This window comes from Ooceraea biroi, chromosome 2, assembly GCF_003672135.1.
Source record: "Ooceraea biroi isolate clonal line C1 chromosome 2, Obir_v5.4, whole genome shotgun sequence".
Classification (NCBI taxonomy): Eukaryota; Metazoa; Arthropoda; class Insecta; order Hymenoptera; family Formicidae; genus Ooceraea; species Ooceraea biroi.
Genome location: NC_039507.1, coordinates 9,243,216 through 9,264,484, shown reverse-complemented (window position 1 = coordinate 9,264,484; position 21,269 = coordinate 9,243,216). Strand labels below are relative to the sequence as shown.

Below are 21,269 nucleotides of genomic sequence, written 5' to 3'. Positions count from 1 at the left end.
GTTGACCTACATGCATCATACAGACCGCTGCGCCCTACACGTCGATGGGATCGACCTGGTCGGTTGTTCCGTCGAAATTTCGACGCCGTAAACTTTCAGGATCCGGTACCGTATTTCACCCAAAACTCTCCTCCTCGAGAGTCGTCGGAACAAACCCCCTCCCCCTCCCCCTCCAGCGCTCATGCCCGAAATCGGGCACCGGATGAAACTACCGATCGTTTTTGACCACGGTCAAAGAAGAAAAAAGGGAGGGTCACTTTCAGAGGGGGCGTATCCGGGTTTAATCTTGCCAGCGTAAAGGGAACTCGAGGCGGGCAAGAAAGTGCTCGAATACAGAGGACAGACCTTCGGCAAACCCGCGGGTATCCGTCTTCCGCCGAGGTGGACGACGGAAGTGGGTGCTTGACTCGGGAATTGAATTCCGGGGCGCCTTGAGAGACTCAACTGAAATAGAACTCTCAATGTAGACCGATCTAATGAGGAGTCGCGTAACATGAGATCACACCAGATTTTCGGTTACTTATTTAAAGACGTCACTCGTTCATTCGCGTCCATCACGTTGATTCCTTTGCTGAAATAAATTCAACTGACTTTTGTGTAGGTATCCCGGTCGAAAGCGGGCGAAGGCAAATCCGTAATAATTAGTCTACCGAGAAATTTCACATCCATCTAAAGTTTGAAGCCGATCGAAGTGCCTGAAGTGGTTTAATGCTCGCGGACGAACCGATCTCTTCCGAATGCCCGGAAACATTGAAGCACTTGATTGCTACCGAGAGCTTCGGCGATCGCGCGCTGCAGTAAAGTTTAGCCACTCGAGATTGCCGGGGCGTCTTGTTCAGTTATCCCGGTATTCGTGAAAAGTCGGTAAATTAATACAATCACGTAAAACACGGTACCGTAACGGGAATTTACATATTTAGCGTGGTCGTATTGTTCGCGTAGATGCGAACCTCATAAATACGTCCTTGTTATTTCGAAAGAAAAGCACGGAATCCAAAAACACGAACTGCATGTATTATGTTAAATATCAGATTTCGCATAATTGAGTCAGTGTATTTTTCTGCATCTGCATACATGAGACAACAGTTACAGCGCGCAAGTGATATTACCGTTGTGAAATCTTTAATATATGTCGCTTAAATGCTTCACTGCATTTAATTTCAGTTATTCAGTCATACAGCAAAATAAAAGAAAGATATTCACATTAATAATTAACGCTAATTGAATCGAAAAATCTCTACATTTACTTGTCCTCGCTTATTATTAATATAAAAGGTATGAGTTTACTACATCTAATCTGACCTCAAGCCATTTATATGATTCATACACGGCAATTCGATCCAGACGCCGTGATTGGCTACCGGGTTTATACCTTATGTTTTATGCATTCTCTTTCTGCAATGATCTTAAAGTATCAGCAAGGGAAGGAAGCAGGAAGCCCGTCTGAGGAGAATGAGGGCAGGTCTGCCGCATTCCCCCGGCGACCCGGGTCGTATTTCCGGCTTTCATAATTTTACTATTTATGCAATATTGTACTCAGAGTAAGAGGAAGAGAGGGAGAGAGAGAGAGAGAGGGAGGGAGGGAGGGAGTTTGTCCGGGTCGCAAGATATATCGTAGCGTTTGACAAAGTTACTATATACCGCTAAAACCAGCTCTCTACAAACTTCATTTTGTAAAGTCTCTTGCTCATTAAATAATAACGATTGAGATAATGAAAATACGAGAATATAAATTATCTTTCCATGCAATAAAAATTATTTGTATCGTGTAGAATACGTACGCCGCAAGAATGATTGATCTATACTACTTCAAATACTCGTATCTACGAAAAACAATGAGAAATTAACATATTCTCTTACTCTGCTTAATTTTATTTGAATAGAGAAAAGATTCCTTATACATATATTGTGTGCTTGGACGACGTATATATGTTAATAAAACATTTTCACGTAATTAATTCGCCACCACAAATACCGGTGCACCGAAAACGTAGGAATGCTGTGAATTTTGCTCTTTCTCTTCATCTAAAAAGACTATATATATATATATTTATTTTCATTTGACGTTATGTTAAGGAGAAAGTATTTCATTCAGATGCAGTTGAGTTGTAATTAATTTTTTTTGAAAAATATTTACGTTATTTAATTGTGTTTTTGCAGCAGCCTCTCGGGCATTTAATTAAAAAACAGACTTTATACGTTCAGGCATGTATATATACACAGTCGATTTAATATCGTATTTTATCTCGAAATTTTATTACAGCCGTTACACAGAGTTAAATATATTTCCGTTTCGTATATATGGTCATCTTTTTCTCTTTATTTGTACAAAACGTCAATGTATTTAATGGGATTGTTTTAACTTGACATTCCTATATTGAATCTCTCTTCTATTTCACACAGTGTATAGATTATTACATAAGGACGAAATATTTCATATTGTTGCCGTATTGTAATTGAAGAAATAATTATTTTACACGCCCGTCACGAGTCATTAAAAATGCTTGACACAATATTTTTCGGATGAGACCCAATCAGCTGCTATGTTAATCCAATCAACACAAACGCAAATATATGTTCTGGCAGCGTCGGTATAATATTTGTTTCAATTAGAGTTCAATATATGTCCATGATATTATGTCGTGAGAGGACATGTGTGTCAAATTATATTGATGATCTACTCGCGACATTTTAACTCGCTGCAATAAACTATTTCCATATTATAATGTCTAAAATGTATTTCACATATTTATAAAGAGAAAAACTTATAAAAATTTATAAAAACTAGTTTAGATTTTTCATTATAAAAATTTGTTACATACATGCATAAAATTTTCGTTTCTCGTCATAAAACTCGTTTATAAATAGCACTTTCTATATATATTCATCAGCGTTATGTATCTGATACTGATGTATTCTTTATTATTGGTGTTTTTTTAGATATCGTGGATTCGGCGGCGTGATTTTCACGTCTTAACAAGCTCTATGTTCACGTACACGAACGACGAGCGATTTCAAGTGCTGCATCCCGAGGGCTCGGACGATTGGACCCTCCAAATAAAATACGTCCAAGAGAGAGACAACGGGACGTACGAATGTCAGGTAACATGGACTTTCATACGAGCCTCGTTACAGATTAATTAATTCAATTTACTTTAACGAGCATTCTCCCAAGTTTTGCCACATGCCGCACATACCAACTTTCGGTTCTCTACCTTGCCACTCTATTATGTGTCACTTTATTATTTCTCTAGTCTGTCTTTTCCAGTTTTTCTTTCTTCTTGCTACAAATTAGTACAAGTGAATTAATAGATCGTTTAGACGAGCGTTGCTGCATTGATTGTGTCTATGTTTCCGTGGTTTATTGTTCTTGATGATGTTCGCTGTTGATCGCGGCACGACCCGAGACGCGCTTTTCTATTGTAACATGCAAATTGATGCCTTCAAATTGAATATGTATGTATATGTATACAATACGCTATATGAAAGTACGGGAGCACAGATGATCGGTGATTTATGCCGGATATACACAACGCGAGTGATAAATGCTGCTATTAATAATTTCAAGCATCACTGATTACGCTCGCCGCAACGTACGCATTATTAATTGGGCATTAAACGGCACATAGTCCCTGTCTAATATTACATTACATTCAGTAGCCCGCTTTTTACTTGTGATAACAATTATATAATAATTGCAGGATATTCAATAGGAACAAAATTATTAACAGGAAGATAAAAGAAGTGAATTTCTATTCGTACAAGCTTTGTATTGCTATTATTATATAATTTTTTCCCCTTCCCCTCAGTATGGAGATATAAAATAATTGTCAGAATTATTAATACAAAGGCAGAGAATTTTTTTCTCTCGTCGCTTCGTGCAGAGATATAATTAAACGCTACAGCGGGTACGCTAACGCGCAAATCCGCATGACGCGAACAGTTCTTGCTGCATATTCATACATTTTTCTGGCTAATGGAATGGCAAACACGGCAAGCCCGCGGGAAAACGTGTGAACGTGTGAGCGTGCGAAAGAAATCGGACGGCGTGAATAACGAGACACACGATGCCTGCTTGCCTGCATCCGACACGTCGAGTAAACTCCGAAAATCTACGGTGGTCCCTGACCTCCCTCAAGTTCCGCAGAGGATCAAGTTCCGGGTGGTGAAGGTAGTCTCTTATGTTAATTTCGGACGCAAATACGACGCCGCCGCGAAACTTTTTCCGGTGAATTTGGAGAACTTCCGTTTCTGCAGTTGCTCTCTCAATCCGAGGAACATTTTCGGCTCATTATCGCAGTCAGTAGGCTTTACGAAAGTTTAATCATAAACAAATGGTTTGATTGAGAGACAACAATATTCTTTGCACGATATCGGGTAAAAGGGTTGGAGAATTGATCACCGGAATTTCCGTAATGCAGTGATTTATTCAGGCATGTAAAACAATAATGTGTCTGTAGTAATAAATACATATGTGCGTGTGTCTGTTTAATGCATTAGAAGACTGTAATAATACGTAAAATAATTAGCAGATGAGATCCATTTATTATGAGATAACAAATATGGTATAATTGAACGCGAGGTACAATGATGAAAATTAATAAGTATTCAATGCACAAGGTAATATTAAAAGCCGATTATAGCATTGAAATTTAGGTTGTACCTTTATAATTTAATAATTATATCGAGTGCACGAATGAGCGTGTATAGAAGAATAAAACGCGGTGTTGGTTACGGTAATCTGTTAATGTAATAAATTAATAAAAAAATACCAGATAATTTTGATGGCCGCACAAATGGAGCCTATCTTTTTGCCCATATATATTGTTACACTCTTTTAATACGTGTATTATTTTAATACAAGTTTTTCTTTTATTCAGCGACCCGACATATTGCAGTATTATTCCGGGCCATCTCGATTTTATTTTATTATACATGAATATTCATTTTACGTTGTATACATAGATGCGTATAATCGTATATGATTCCGAATGATACAATAACTATAACGATGAGTGGAATATAAAACAATATGCGTCGAACATATTCAAAAAGAAATCAATAACGCGTTCGGTTATTACTGAATGCATCATGACGTCTATCTGATTCAATTGAGGAAAAATTATCCGGAAAAAAGGACGTTCGGTTATACGTTGCGAAGAGGTGGCGAGATATCTTTCTGATTCACGTGTATATTAATTAATAACGTGTATAAACGTGTATAAGTCTTTTTATGCACCTCGTATGTGCGTAAGCAGTGGCTATCGTGCAATTCCCTGATTGTGGTTCATCATCGCCGGGTACCAATTGGAGGCCATTGCTGGTTACGATTAAATGTCTGAGCGATTGCTCGGCGCGTTCTGCAATGATGAACCGTTATGGTAGATAACGGATTAGCCGTTAATTCTAACGTACTCTATTCCACATGCGTTACTTGGACTGAACGCACTTTGATATGACGTACCGAAACACGATGCTTTTCCCTACGGCGACCTCTTTACTACTGCATATTTTAGTGTAATTGAAGTAAGATTAAGCGTACATTCTACGAATCAAATTGCCAAAGCAATCCAGAATTCTATCATAATCCTGTTTAAGCCAGAAGATCAATAAGAGACTTACAAGATAGATCAAATCAAGCTCGACTCTCCGCTGAAGTTTAATTTTGGCAATTTCGCGGTGCAAACTTCGATAGTCTGTCGATCAATCTATTGGAACATACATTTTTTAGACCATTTCTCGACTCGATTCGATTTCGTATTGCTACATCTTGTACTCTTTTTACCGTGAACTTATAGCGTGATCCTGTAGCGGCAATATCACATAATTTATTTATCCAATTGATTGGATAAATCAAGATGGGAATAAATAAAAACTCGCGAGTTGCAGAAAAAGAAAATTCTCTTGCTTGCGATTTCTCCTATCTTTGCCATTGTAGATATTTCAGCGCGAAAAACAACGAGCTCAATGCAATCGCGAGCGGCAGATATACTGCGGTGACCGTTTTATTGCGAGGATCGCGTTGCGAACTACGATTAAGTGTAATTGAAGATGAAGCGATGGAAAGCTTTCGGCGTAATCGAAAGCGGGCTGCAGCAATGTCAGCGCAGTAAAAATTAAAGGACGAATAATGCGCACTGATCAGCGCGTGTGTGTTTGTGTGTAGATAGTTGCGTTTACGCGAAACTCTCTCTCTGCTCCAACTATTGCAACTATTGCAGTATCGGTTTTTACCTTTGAAAACGTCTTCTTGCTCGTTCGTGCAGTCGTCTAATAGCCCCTGCCATACTATTCGCGAAAGGAAATTGTAGATTTTCTTTGTCCCGTGTGGTAAAATAATGATGAACGCGTAAAGTGTATTTGAGGAGAAATTCTCAGGAAGCTTTAAAAAATGTAGAGAGAATTTTTTACGTGAATTTTCGTTGAAATTTACTCCTTTTGTAAATATTCGACGCTGTTTGCCGGAATAACGCTGCGAATCATATTTTCCGCAATTTGAAAAAGAATAGAAATTACAAAAGCATATTTAAAATTTCGCGTTACACACCCTTACGTACATATGTACATGTTTCAATAATTGCGTTACGTACGTGACGATCTAAAATACGTAACTATTTCAGTTTTACTCATGTTTATTCATGGCTTGTACTGCGATTGCATGGCGTGCATTATATAATATTTAAAATATAATCAAAACACCTGAGAATTGCGGTTCTCGCGAACTATAAAATGCAGCTCTGCAGCTTTCATCGTTACGCCGCCGCGAGGCACGGACTCGAGACCGAGGCACGAGATACGCCGAGATATTTAGCTTTAAACCTCCGGCACTTTTGCATTTAACGATTGAGTGCAGTGCCTGGGATGTGTCCGTCGCTTATCACCGGATAGAGGCGGCTGGAAAATACGGGCTGGAAAATTTGATTGCGCAACGCGGCCGACAACTATCGTCAAGGCATCTTCATTGCGATTACGTCGACAATGCCGGAAGAAGCGGCACATTCTTTAAATGCCGTTGTTTAATTGCGGTCCTCGCGACGATTGCATAGGGAAAAAAACAAGAAATTAATTAAGGCGTGCCCTTTGGAACCGTTATGTTAGTACGTAAGTCAAGATACTTAACTTTTTACGCGCTTTCGCGGGGAAGTAATGGAAAGCTCGTTTCGCGCTTATCGCGTGCTCCGTCTCGGTCGCAGCCGGCTCCACCGGTTGAGATTGCTTGTATCTACACCTACACCGAGAACTGGGTCGCTCACGGGAGACACAGTAAGGGAAGTCCCTTCGGCGCTGAAGATAAGTACTTTCTCACCCTGGCTCGTGCCGAAGCGCACGTAGTCGCGATCGTAGGGCTCGTTAAGCTTTCGGGCCAAGTTGCCGTTTGCCCGCGCGACGTGAAACGCCGGGGTGAACCGAGATTCTGATATTCCTTGATGGAGGTCAAATTTGGCAGTTAATCTCGGTCGAAGTCCGGGGATTTACACCCGGCGACGATACGCGCGCACCCCCGAGGGGTGCGAGGGAGGTATCTCGCCCCGATCGGGATTAAAATACGAGCGCTGGCCGCTTTCGTTAATCCGCGCGATGTGTATCGATCGTGAATCATGTAACAATTTAGGTATCTCTCGGTAGATCCTTTTCGTGACCGCTAATTGGACCTTGCTTTAATTATTGTTTATATGAGCGATTCTCTCGGAATACGTAATCCTAGTGTGCGCCAATTGCTGCAATTTAAGAGACTATCGTCTACCACATATCGGATCGAGGTAATAATGAATAATAATCTGAAAATTTTGATATAAATAACGATAAAATATGAAGAATAAACATATTAAAAATGTATCACACACACATACACATTGCTTTCATATTTTTCTAATAAATAATTAATAATTTCCTTCATGATTCAGTGAATGAAATATTTCAAAAGCACATCAGGACTTTTGTTCTTTTATCTTCGCAGTCTTTACATCATCCCATTTCAGTGCACGCTAATACTTGCAAAGCCATCACGACTTCTTATAGTTCGCGACTAATCTCTTCGAAGGTGAGGAACGCAAGAAGAAGATGAGGAACGAAAAAAAATCCATTAAACTTTCAATGACCAATTTGCCAAGGATCATTCGACACGGGTCTTGTATCCGATGTTCATTCATAAGAACTAATCCACCATGGTTTCACGTCGGTCCAACAGTGAAATCCGGCGATTTCCGGCGTACGCGCCTGCAAACCATCCGGCTATTCTAGCGTTAACCGAAAATTAACGGTTCGGCTAACGTGCCGCGTTTAATTGAGCTTGAATCAGCGTTGCATATTTTCGCAGTAGGAACTTTCGGCGCGCACAGACAACACGTGTGAGCACGTGCACGGACCTGCTACGTGCTGAAAATTTATGATAGGAAAGGTATAACGTTGCACGGCTGGCGTGTTCAAGCGAGCGAGTGTACGCATAATAATTTTGCTAATAAAGTGGGCACACGTATACATACATACACATATGACCGAGCACGGAGTTCTACGTGGTTCAGATTGGAAGAATGAAAACCGATCAATACTTAAATAAGGAAATAAAATAAAATAAAGTAAAAGACGACAAAGAATATCTTTTTTACTTAATTAATAAAATTTATTTACATTAATTTAATTTAATTAATAAAAACTAAAATAATATAATTAATACAAATTTAATATTGAATTAAAATAACGCGCAAGATGATTATTTTTCGGAACATTATTAATGCTCCTTTTTAGCGCACTTTCTGATGTCTTAATTTTTTTATGTTGCAAATAATTGAGATTGTACGAAGCTTTATGGTTTTAAGAATTAAATAATAATTTGAATCGTACATATAAATAGCACAATCTTATTTATTCTCGAGTAAACTTTATTTTAACCGAGTTTTGATTCGATAGTCAGGCATGAAGAAATTTGTAACGCCGAATACTAAAAAGTTGTGATAGAGGATCCAGATGCAATCAAAAGTGTAAAAAAAAGAGTGAGCTATTGATCGACACAGCTGATGTTTAACAAAGCTCGAATAGTGATCTCTAAGTCAATAGAATTGTACAATCAAATTGTGTGCGCTTATAAATTCCATCCATATGCGAACATTGTAGCAGAGTAGTCGATGCAATACGTACATCACGATACACATGTATCCGTTTGGTTAAAAAACCAGAACGATGAAAACATTACAAAATTGAACGCTCTTTTTCATCAGCAACAAAAATGTTAAAATAATTGTTCTATTTTACAATATGCGAGCGAGAAATACATTGTATGCAGTTCTAATCAATATCTGCAAAATAATTCATTGTATTACACAAATAAAATATATAACTATAAATTGTGTGTGATGACATTTTAATCTGTTTCCACAGATGTATCGATCATGTTTTACAACATATTTGAGATATTTCTGACTGCTTGAGTAATTTTAATATCTGAACCCTTTAGTAGATACATGAAATCAGTGCAAGATTGATTTTAAGTATATAAACTTCTCAGTATATACAGGAAAATGTTTACTTTTTTATTAACTTAAAGAGAATGTATTTGTTTTTTTTTGTTTTTCTTAAAGTAATAAACTTTAACTATTAAACTGCATTGTTTTTGTTTTTAATACCTTTTGGTTTACTTAAATTTTTAAAAAGAAAGTGGAATCATTGATGGTTTCATGCACCCACTTGTGTAATTTTGCCAGTGCGTCTACTTAAGGGTTAATATCAAGTCATCAAATCGTTTCTGATCATTAGTATTAGTAGTAGCATGAAATTCAACATCCACACAATTCATGTTTATTTGAAAAATCATCGAGACGAGCCAACAAGACCTCGCATCATGAACTTTCGTCGCAGACATTTTCATAAACGAATTTTACATAACATTTCATACGGCAAAACTTAGTCGAGGTGGATATCGCGCATCCGCGCAGCTGACGTAACATATTTACGACTACACGATACTACTACTACAGTACATGTCCGATTGTAAAATCAAAACGCGCTCGCGTTTTGCAGATCCCATCAGCATTCGAGGCGCGTAACGGAGTGGCGGATGATATAAATCCGTATGGTGCGTAACGGTGCTGATGGAACGCGTCGCGCTCGAGAGCAAAGAGGATAAAGGACAGAACTCTCGATTTGATCGCGCACTTTTGATCGGGCATGAGTTCCCGAGGTTGTCGCCAAAGCACGACGCCAATTTTTACAGTCCGCCGAGACACGGGGCGCATTTCGTGCACCCTATACGCGCCAGCTGGAGCACAAATAACGCAACTACGTGCACGGTATGTCACGCAAGTCGCGATTCCGTCAGAATCGGAACATGCGTTTCGAAATCCGTCGTGTGACGGCCAGGAAGTCAGCTGGGAAATATGGTACGTCGGATGGAAATTAACGGATGGGCATCATCTGCTCGCGAACACGACTCCTCGTCACCTATCGGGTCGACGAAGGCGCGAGATTAACGCGAGTCGACGCGTCAGTGCGGACAAGCGCAAAATTTCGTGGTTTGGTATCTTAAATTCGCAAAACTCCGTCTGTGATGTTCGTGAATGTATTTGCAGCGCATGCGAAATATAACGTGCGATCGACATGAAGGTAAATGGATGTAAAAATGTATCAAATTATTGGTACATTGATATTAATAAATCTTGTTTTAATACACGGTATGGACGATATTTGATTGATGGGTGAGATTTCATGGTATTCGGATGGACGTTAGAAGAATAGTCAAGTTGAAAGTTTACTCATATATATTACACATACATTTCGAGCATTTATTTAACTTCATAATAAATATTATATCTACACTGAAAAAAAATCTGGTTGCATTAATTAGAAATCTGATAGATTCAGCCAGTCTGTCTGTTGGAAAATGGACGAATCAGAATTCCTTCAGGAATTACCAGATTATAGTACAGATTTATCAAACGTTCTAGTTATAAAATATCCAGTCTTATCATGATAAACTAGAAATTCTTGGTTTAACTAAAATGCATTCTATCATATACGTCTTGTTGGTACAATCAAACCATTTTTCTCAGTGTAATGAAAGATATGTAGATAAATGAGAACTAATATTGAGCGCTAATGTTGAACTTGCATTCTTCGGTGTGATTGTCATCGTAGTTTCAGAGAGCGCAAGAGATAGAAATTCAGTTTACGAAGTTTATTCAGCCTTGTGTTTTGAAGACAAATAATGTCTCAAAGAGCGAAAAAATATATATATGTATATATTTTTTCAGGAAATGCAATGATCGGGCGACAGAAGAACAGTGTAATACGCCGGCTAATCGAATTAACATAAGTAATGAATGAACGAGCGTCCAACTTTTCTCCACTCTTAACTTCAATCTTCATTACGTCTATCTAGTAAACAACTTAGTGCGCGCACGCTAGTAACCTAAATAACATGGTAATACGAAAACGGATAAGCGCAGTAGGCTGTAGCGAGACAGCTTTTCGAAAACAAGACGGTAATGGATTGTAATGCGTGAATCGCGCGCGAGCAATACGACACGGCGCGTTACGTTAAAATGGTATATTCGGAGCAGAGGTAAATACAATACGGGGTGCGGATAATCACGTCAATTTCCGGCCGCGGGAGAACTATGCCGTTACATCCCTCCGCACGGATCGCAATTGTAAACTGGTAATTGCAATAATTTCCAGCGTCGATTCTTGGCTCTACGGATCCGTCCAGCGCACGGATAAGCCTAAAATTTAGCGATAAAATTTCACGATCGACGAGTCGGATGCATAGATCATTACGAAGGAGAGAAAATTCGTCGGGTTCAACGTGCTACGGTATTCCGCGCTAAACACGCGCGACAACGCGATGGAAATGCCGCGGAATCTCGGCTACCGTTTGGAAGTTCCGTAATTGCACTTTGCAAAATGTTATTTATCCATCATGCGCTGTCACGCGTACGCCCCGCATAATCGCGACGAATTAGCATGAGCGACGGAAACTTCTTTCATCCCCTAACTCGTTTCTCGTTTGTTGCATTAATCTGCGCGGCCAACTACCGCGCGTAACTAACTTAAGTAATGCGAACGCGCGTTACGACACAGGACAAGGGAACGAGAGTTTACGGGATGGCATCTCGTAAGCGTGCGAGAGGTCCTACGGAGGATGAGGTCGAGTTTCCTCGATTGGAGTCGAGGATTACACCCACGATAACGCGTTTTAGTCGCGCCCGCGCCGTTTTCGGACGCTGGGCGAGAGAAGAGAGGATAACTTTCGCGATACGCGCTTTAACGGGGCGAAAGTAACGAATAATTGAGTTAAGCGAGGAGGGAAAGCAATTTCCCCCGAGTTTGCGGACCTTTTGTGAGTAACCCCGACGGCACCGAGTATCGACGCACCCCCAGTTTCGTGCTCCGCGATGAGGCACCCTCGTCCTCGATGTGTTCTCTATTATCGGCGCGATGAGAATCCCATGAAAAAATTTCAGGCGAGGAGAAAAAGAGAGAGCGTTGTCAGTCTGAAAATTAATAGCAACACGTAGTTATCCCGAACGGTCTGTTTGAAGGAAGATTTAATTGAGCAGACAATGCAAATTGAAACCGCTGCATAACGTTTCGAGGTCGATGAAAGCGACGTGGAATCTTATTTCATTTCATTAACGTGACGCGAAGCACACCATTCTCCTCTCGCGATCAATTAAATTCGCGTGTTGTAATTTTATTCGCACTTTAATCGTTGATATATCTAATTTCCACGAATTGAGAAATTATAACGAGATTAACAACGAAAGAACGTAGCGTATGATCGATTTTCGATTAAAATGATTTCACTACGTTATTTTCGATTAAGAGCACGGATTTGGCAATCGGGAAGCAACTAATAGTTCTCCCTTCGATGATATTTTAAAGTGAATCGCCAAGGACTTCAATGTAGAGAAATTACAATAGTGAATGATATCTTGTTTCAAATATAAATTTTATGGAGAGAGAGAGAGATAGATGAAAAATCAAGATAGTATTCTATATTTATAAAATTTATATACTTTACTGGTTAAAACAATGTACTGTTCACCCATCATGGCACGAAATTGGACGTTGAAAAGACTTTTATCTGCGACGATTGCACGGACGTAACGGAATTAAAAATATACGTATATTCATATCTCGCGTCGGGATACTGATTTACACAAATTAACGGAATTACGGAGACTGTCCGCGAATTTATTGTGGCGCAGTAACGGAAAGCGAGGCCATGGCAGGTTACTGATTAAATCCGCCTTTGATTCAATTGCGAGACACGTGCGATAAAAGTGATAAAGGGAATACGAGCGAAAAAAGGGAGAGCGAAAACTTGAAATTACAGGGTGACCACGCGACAATCTTTCATGCTCAACGCCAATTTAAACTTTTCCATCGGTTCGCCTCGTTACGTGTCACAACGACGAACAATTTCTACATCTTTAATGAATGATTCGTGAAATAATTAATTCGACGCAAGTGACAAGAATGTCTGTCATGTCAGAACACATTTTGATTTTCTGCTAAACGCAAATCTAGGGCATGTCAAGTGATACAAATAATTGTCCTTTTCAACAAAAGACTTTTTCTTTCTCGAGAATTAATCTGCATTAAAAGAATAAATTAAAAATAACACGTTATTTAACTTGCTGTAATTTAATGCAACTTTTCTTTTCGACCACATTAAAAACGTCAAGAATGCAAATCATGCTTTACGAGATTGTGCAATATTGAGGTATAGAAAATTAAACTTCTAATTTCTAATTTTATTTAATTTAATGTTCTTATAAAACGTGATATTAATATATACATATTTTTATGGAATATGTAATACAAATATTAATTAACTGTCTACCACTTTATCGTCAATAAAGTTTTTATTTCTTCAAATATCTACCCATTACAAAACTTGCATCCTGATTGAGGATGCAACAACCGCGACAGCTTATCACTTCAGAAACACAACACGCGCTTTTGCACGTCAGGCGAATGATCTCTCCATGCGACTCGTATCATCGCGAGAAAGCGGGCAAAGTTCATCGAGTTTTACGTCGTAATGAATAATGAATAGCTAATTTCCCGCTTATTTCACCCTTTGACAGCGATGGTCTGATCTCCTTCTATGGTTGTTTAACATGATATTAGCGCACATTAAAAGTCCGCAATATTCAGAGAGCTGGAATTATAATAGTTACTACATCATTTAAATTTTATAATACCCTGTTAGATTACGACGCGGAAAGTCTGCGAGTCTTCAGGAAGGCAAGCGTCTTGTTGGACGTAAGCACTCGCGGACATTTTCCTCGTAACTGAATTAACAGTTATGCGCCCTCGAGCCAGCGCATAATACTATCGCGGTACCGTAAAACGATAATGGCACTCCGCGTTGCTGCGTCGCCAATGCACACCGCGAAATTGGGATTTTCCGAAAGCCAACTGATGCTTAACCACTTTTGATCCCGCCACGATCTCTCGGCAAATTGAGTCGCTTTGCACCAAAAAGAACAAACTACGCTGCTGGCTGTTTGATCGATCGCCTTTGCGCACAAAGGAAAAATACAAATAACTGAAAAAAATCGGAAGGTTAATGAATACGTCAACATTATTTAACTTTTACAAACATCAAACGATAATGAAAAGTCTATATAATATATATCATACTGATCATTGTTTCAATTTTCCATAATATTCTTTCATTCATATGTTGTCACAATACACAATACATGTGATGTTGATATATCGGAATATACATCTCTCTGATCTATTGATGATTTACAATCAATCAGTTTGTTGTAAACGATTTGCCTGTCAAAGCAGAATGAATTGATGGCGCATATATTCGTTATTTTCTTCAAACGGTCACTGCAATTCCACGAGGAGGAATTATTATCATTGAATTGATAATAATTGACGGGTGAATATGATAATACGTGACGTAAGACAGCGAATAATTTTATTACGTCGCGATGGACGTTTTCCGGCACGAACTTAATTCAATAACATCAGCTGACAACGGAGTTTTATCACGGCGTAACTCACGCTTCATAAATCCTATTACGGTAATAATAGGATCGTTAGTTCGGTGCTAGTAATAGGATGCGTATATGAGATCCGTGGGAGATTGTTTAATTCCCGTGAGTACACGGTACCGTTACGTGTCGGGCGAGCAGTGGAGAGACTAAATGATGAAAGAGTGATGAGTTAGCGGGACGTATTTTATCTGCGAAAGACAGAAGACGGAATATTGCTGAAACATTTGAATCGTATAGCAAGATTAATTTAACATCATTCGTAGCTATCGCTAGTTGTAACTCGCCACGTTTTAATTACTGAAATGTAGGAAAGGCATGCGAAAGTCGCGTTATAAGATATTTAATAAAACGTAACGAAGGAAACTTGAGCCGTTGAGGAATATTGAACGATCCAATTTTATAAGAGAGCACATCACCACGAATCGCGTAGCGGAATTAACCGTAACAAGTCTCCGGCGAGAGATTTCGCGACGTCTCCAGAGAGAATCTTCCAAGCTAGCGAAATGTTCTTAATCGTCCGTGTTCTGTTCTCCGGTTCGCTTGGGATTCGCTGTAAAGGGCCCGAACCGGTGACGCAATATTCTGTGATGTCGCCGTACCCTTTATAACCCCTTTTCTCTTTCCCCTTCCTCGACTTACTTTTTAAGACGGTAACTTAATGTGGTATAATTGACGAATGGCTGACTGCAATCCCGTTATTCTCGCTTTTTCGTTCTTTCTCGGTTGAAACGCGAGTAACGAGGATCGAGCACATTGCTGGCGCAATGGGCGAGTAAAGCGACGCTTTAGACTCGCGTTTGTTGCGTAAGCCAGTTAAATCCGACTTTTCTCGTTCGTTAGGCAACTCCCGCGAGAATTCGCGTTGTCGGTATCTCGCGGTTATTAAAATTCGCGATAAATTCGCGTTGTGACGGTATCGTGACAATATCGTGACGGGAAAGGGCTTCGGTTGAACCGGTCGGAGCTCTGATAGCCGGCCGTCGTTCACCCGCGCGAAATTGATAATATCGATCCGCGGAATGAAACGAGGTCGACGTCGAGCTTTTCAATAAATCGACCGTTACAGGGGCACTTTCGGCGCCGCTGCTCGGAAACCGAGGCCGTGCCTCGCTCCGGGCGGTTTTCTTTGATTACCAGACACACAAAGTTGCAGGCTTCCTTCATAGCTTCTTCTGTAAGCTGGGTCGTCGCGCACCGACATGGATGATAATACGTACGGCAGATGGATACACATGTGTCACGCGTGCGTGTGTACGCGCAAGTGTGTGCTGTGTCTGTGTCTGTGTAATCGCGGCCGCCTCGGGGGAAACTTCCGTTGGTGGCTTCAAAGGGCCGAAGTGCCTCTGTATCTGACGCTCAAATGCGAGTCGGTCTCTCCCGACCGACTTGCTTCCACTTCTCGTTCCGTCTTTCCACCGTGCCCCCGGAAGCTTCCGCCCTCGCCTCGCCGGCAGCGAGCGTGTAACGTCAGCCTGATGATGGAAGTTTCGTCCGTTGGCGCGGCCTTTACACCTCGTTACCGGGGTGCGCACGTCTAGTACGCGCGCGGGACACCCCCGTTACATTATTCCGCGACTTAAATTGCGTAGATTGTATAACAGGGTGGAACAGCGCGCCCGGAGAATAATGTACCCGGTCGTTGGGGCAGAGAAAGAAACCATTGTCGGTGATGAAGTCGACGAACTGGCGTGGTTGTTGAACGAGTCTGCTCCCTCCGCAGCGAAGTATATCTCGGAGTATCTCCCTCGCGTTTTGACATTTTATCGTTGTCATAAAAGTTGGCGTATCACTGAACAATGCAGAACGGCAAAAGTTGCCACGATTGCAAAATGAGATATTTAATGCAACGATGGGATTGCAAATCGCTTTTTAGGTATATGAGGGAGCTGCGTTACAGATTGATATTTGCTGAGAAAATACCGGTGAAAATGTGCGAATATATTTTAATAGCTCTCTAGTATTATTATATATGTATTTCATCATTCTGAATGTTATAAAGATTACATATTATTCTGTTGAGAGTACCTGCCACGAAAATGTGGAGCATGCTAATGTCAATATCGAACTATCGATAATGGAAATATTTTCCATTATCATAAAATTCCATTATTACGAGATTACACCGTATGTCTATTTTTTTCTTAATGATTTGTCTGACTAAAACCTAGATACAATATTCAATGCCGAATCTAGAATTTACAACGTTGAATCGAATAAACAATGGACGTGTATTATCCAGAAGGCGAGCAGAAAAAGTTGCAATTCGCCGCGCGATACTAATTGGCAAAGTTTCTTGGATCGTCGATATAACAAGGTCTGTTTCAATTTACAGCTTGTTTCCCCGCTGTTGAGATATATTTAACTCACGGCTGCAGCCTTAGCACATGAAAGCTCGTCGATACGTTCCATCGTTTGCGTTACAATTCGAAATCCGAAGCGCAGCCAATCTCGTAGAGCTGAATTTCTTCGCGAGACATTCGGAACGATAATGTGTCGTCATTAAATGTAGCGATCCGGCCATTTGGATGTAATATGGTTGAGTTAAGACGGAACTACGCCGAGAAATTCTCAGGCTGTGTGAGATCCACAAGCTGCGGAGCAAGTTAGTCGACCGTAAATCCGGGTGCAACCGCGGACTTGCCATCAGCAATCTTTGAGGGAACTTCCTCCCGAGTTTGGATGCACGTGGAATGGTGTATGGCACAATCTGCGCACGTTGATTACACGTTATGCGACAATGTCTCGTGGGGTAACTCTGTTTATGAGGAACATTTGTCTAATAAATAATTTGTTTAACAAAATCCAATCTGAATCTCTATCTAAAAGGATGTATTTAATAACAGTCAGTGTGATCTACAGTTTATCTTAATTAACAAGATATCTACGTACAGTCAATATTTTATTATTTTTTAGAGATTAAGAAAGCAATACCTAATTTTAAATTCATTAAAACGTGAGAAATCGTAAAGAGTAGAACAAAAGTTCAGATTGATAACAAATCGTAAATACGCATTTAATTTAATTTATCGTTATCTGATTTCCCTCAACTTCTATATATATATATATATATATATATATATATATATATATATATATATATAAGAATAAAAATTGCAAATTAAATTAGAACAGTTTCATGGCACGTGAAATCAGACAACGATAAATTAAATTAAATGCGTATTTACGATTTGTCATCGATCTGAACTTTTATATATACAGGGTGGCCCATTTTAATTTATACAGTCGATTTTTTAAAAAACTAAAAGAGATACGAAAAAATGTTTCAGACAGACATGTCACGATTTCGAGGGGGACATAAGATGATACCATTGGTTTGACCTTGAATAGTCGTTTGAAGGTCACGCGAAGATCACCTTCAATTTCTTAAATTGAAACCCCAACTTTTTATTGTAGATTCTTATTCTCCATCGAAAAGTAAGTAACTTTTGTCTGAAACATTTTTCCGAAAAATGTTTCAGACAAAAGTTGCATGTTTTCTCGCGTAGAATCCGAATCCGTAATAAAAAATACCATGTCTCATTAAAAAAAATTTCAGACCGGAAGTTAAAATTCTGAAATTTTTATATATATTATATATATTTTATATATATATATATATATATATACGTGAAAAGTGGATACATCACAACGTCATCGCATTTTTCTTCGAATAAGCAAAGCACAAAATATTATTGTTTGTCATAAGGAGAATGACTTGAAGCACAATGTATGCGGAAAAGTACGACACAAAGGAGCATCTACTAAACTAAGAAAACGGGGAAGACGATTCTGTTCACAATAGGTGCAATTCAGCAATGCGTACTGCTTTCGCTCGCGTATATTCATGTGCATTCATCTACGTATACGTACGTGCATACACCTACATACATACTTTCTCCAACACGGATCACACGTCCTTTTGCAATCCGTGTTATATCTCGAGCCAATGCTTTTTCCTCTGTAACATTTTCTCTCGTCATGTTTCTCTCGCTATCAGCAGATTCCTGAATACGAGTCTTTCGTCTCAATCGTTGCTCGTATCGCGGCGTTATTGCAATATTGCAGTCGCGAGATAATTCAGACCTTCGATCAAAGCGACGAGTCGGATTAAGCATCGAAGCTGGATAATGAAGAAAATGTCTTTCGCAAAAAGGTCCACTCGTGTAACGTACAGCGTGTTACACATACGATTTGCTTTTTCGTTGTCTCTAAAGAAAAAATATCCTACTGCGCACGCTTGTGGAGCAAATGTTGGATTAACAAGAGAGAGTGAGAAAGAGAGAGAGAGAGAGATATTCACCAAAGCAGACGCGATTTAAAGGGCGCTCCATCATCCCCCAGCGCGCGATTCAGCGGATTCAGTTGACGCGTAAACGGTTAAACTGCATTCTGCCTGGAATCGTATCCTCGCGACAGGTACGATACGTCTACAATCGGGGTTGCATCCCCGGGACCAGGTTCGGAGAGCTCGCTCGCTCGCTCGCTCGCTCGCTCGCTCGCTCGATTCCTCGGTGCTGCGTCTCTTTCCTGCTTTAGTATCGACAAGTCTCACAGATCTTTCTTTCGCCCGCGTCCCCACGAGAGCTCCCTGTTCTCCCTTAGCTCTTGTCACGAGGTCAATTTTATATATCTCCCGGCGAGGTTTTAAGCGAGCGGAAACTTTTCAAACGGGCGGATCCCCGTGATCTCCGCTGTAACATCGAGAAAACAGGTACTCGTTACGACGATCTTATTGCGCCACGTGGAACGATATTTCACGTTGTTGCGCCTGGCACGACATATTCTTTACCGTAAATCACGTGGCAGCGACGCTAGGAGGAGCGATACGTTCTCGCCGATAATCTCGCGGCGCGCAGCGGGGAAACACGCGCGCGAGATTAATTCAGCGTGCCGGAGCGGCAAACGGCAAATATTTTACATCTGCATCTGAAAAAGCTTTGCGGGTTTTGCGAACGCTCTTTTTTAAAGAGATGTGTACCGATTTTACTGGCTCGGATCAGCCTTTGTGAGGGAGCCAACATCCTTTTTTTCTCTACAATGAAGTTTACATTTATCTCGTTTTACTCGCTGATCGCGTAGAACAGCCACGGCGCAGCGAATAATTCTACGCGGGTTTCATGCAAGATCTGGCAGAGAGAAAGAGACGGAGAGAGAGAGAGAAAGGGGCAAAAAATCGTGGCAGCGTGCTAAGGAAAATAGAATTTCAATCCCGTCCATGTAAATTGTAAAAAGCTCACCCACCAGTCACCGTGTCTGCACGCTCCGGTGATCGCGATTCTAAAGCTACCGTCGTGAACGTTCCGTCGTAATTCGCTCGATCGCGACGAGGGAGGGATATTACACCCCGCTCGGGGTGGGTGACCGTGCACGATTCATCTAGAAAGAATCATCGATCGCCGTTATTACGCGGCGTAACATAATTCCACCATGAGTGGACGCCTCGCTGCGCGCCGTGTTTCGCAGCCGCGGAAAATCGCATCAGTCTTGCCGCCTCGCGAGAATCACTCCCGACTCGCGAGCGATTCGTACGATCGCGTGCAATCTGGGTTTTATCCCGGCGTCAATTCTTTATCCCTCGTCCCGACGCGCTCCGACGCCCTTCTTCTTCTTCTTCCTCTTCTACGTCCTCCCCTTGCTTCTCCTCCCGCCGTTTCTCGACTACGAAGAACGGTTCCAACAGTTGTTTCTGTTTTTCTGCGCGCGACGTCGCCGACGTCTCCCCGGGGCGCTGATAAAATCGATTTCTCTCTCGCGAAACGACGTCGATGTCGCCTGCAACGACCACGACGACGACGAGAACGACAGGATGGAGTACCTGCGAGCTCCGCCTCGACGCTTCCGCTTCCTTCGTCAGAGTCTCCTCCCCTCTTCCCTCCAGCCCGCTTCTTTTTTGGTTTCAAGTAAGGCGACGACTCATCTTAAAAACCGTAGCCCGACACTTCGCGCCTCGCGCGAGTGTTTTCAGTCGCGAAGAGAGGGGAATGTTCCTCTGATGCGGCTCTAGCCTTTGTATCTATCTCTCTCCTTCGCTTCCTTTTTACGTGGACTCCACCTGCTGCGAGTGCCTTTGTACAGATGCGCGGAAAATCGAGACGCGAAAGTAATCCGGTTACTCACGCGCCGTCAAGTAGTTAACTTAACGAAATAATGGGTTTCTCTTTTCGGAAGTCTATTACGCGTTCTCAGAGAGAACGCCCCTAGCCTTCTGCGTTCGTCATAAAAATATATCAGCGCTTACGTTGAGATTTATTA

The 21,269-nt window shown here is 40.8% G+C and overlaps 1 protein-coding gene across 3 annotated transcripts in view; it reads left to right on the top strand.

Moving 5' to 3' along the window:
• LOC105282466 (zwei Ig domain protein zig-8) overlaps window positions 1-21,269 on the top strand; it is a 251,689-nt gene that overhangs the window by 165,451 nt on the left and 64,969 nt on the right. For all 3 annotated transcript variants that reach the window (XM_011344424.3, XM_011344426.3, XM_011344422.2), the window contains exon 4: window positions 2,941-3,102. In XM_011344424.3, coding sequence (XP_011342726.1) covers window positions 2,941-3,102 — 162 coding nt within the window. The remainder of the gene's footprint in view (window positions 1-2,940; window positions 3,103-21,269) is intronic.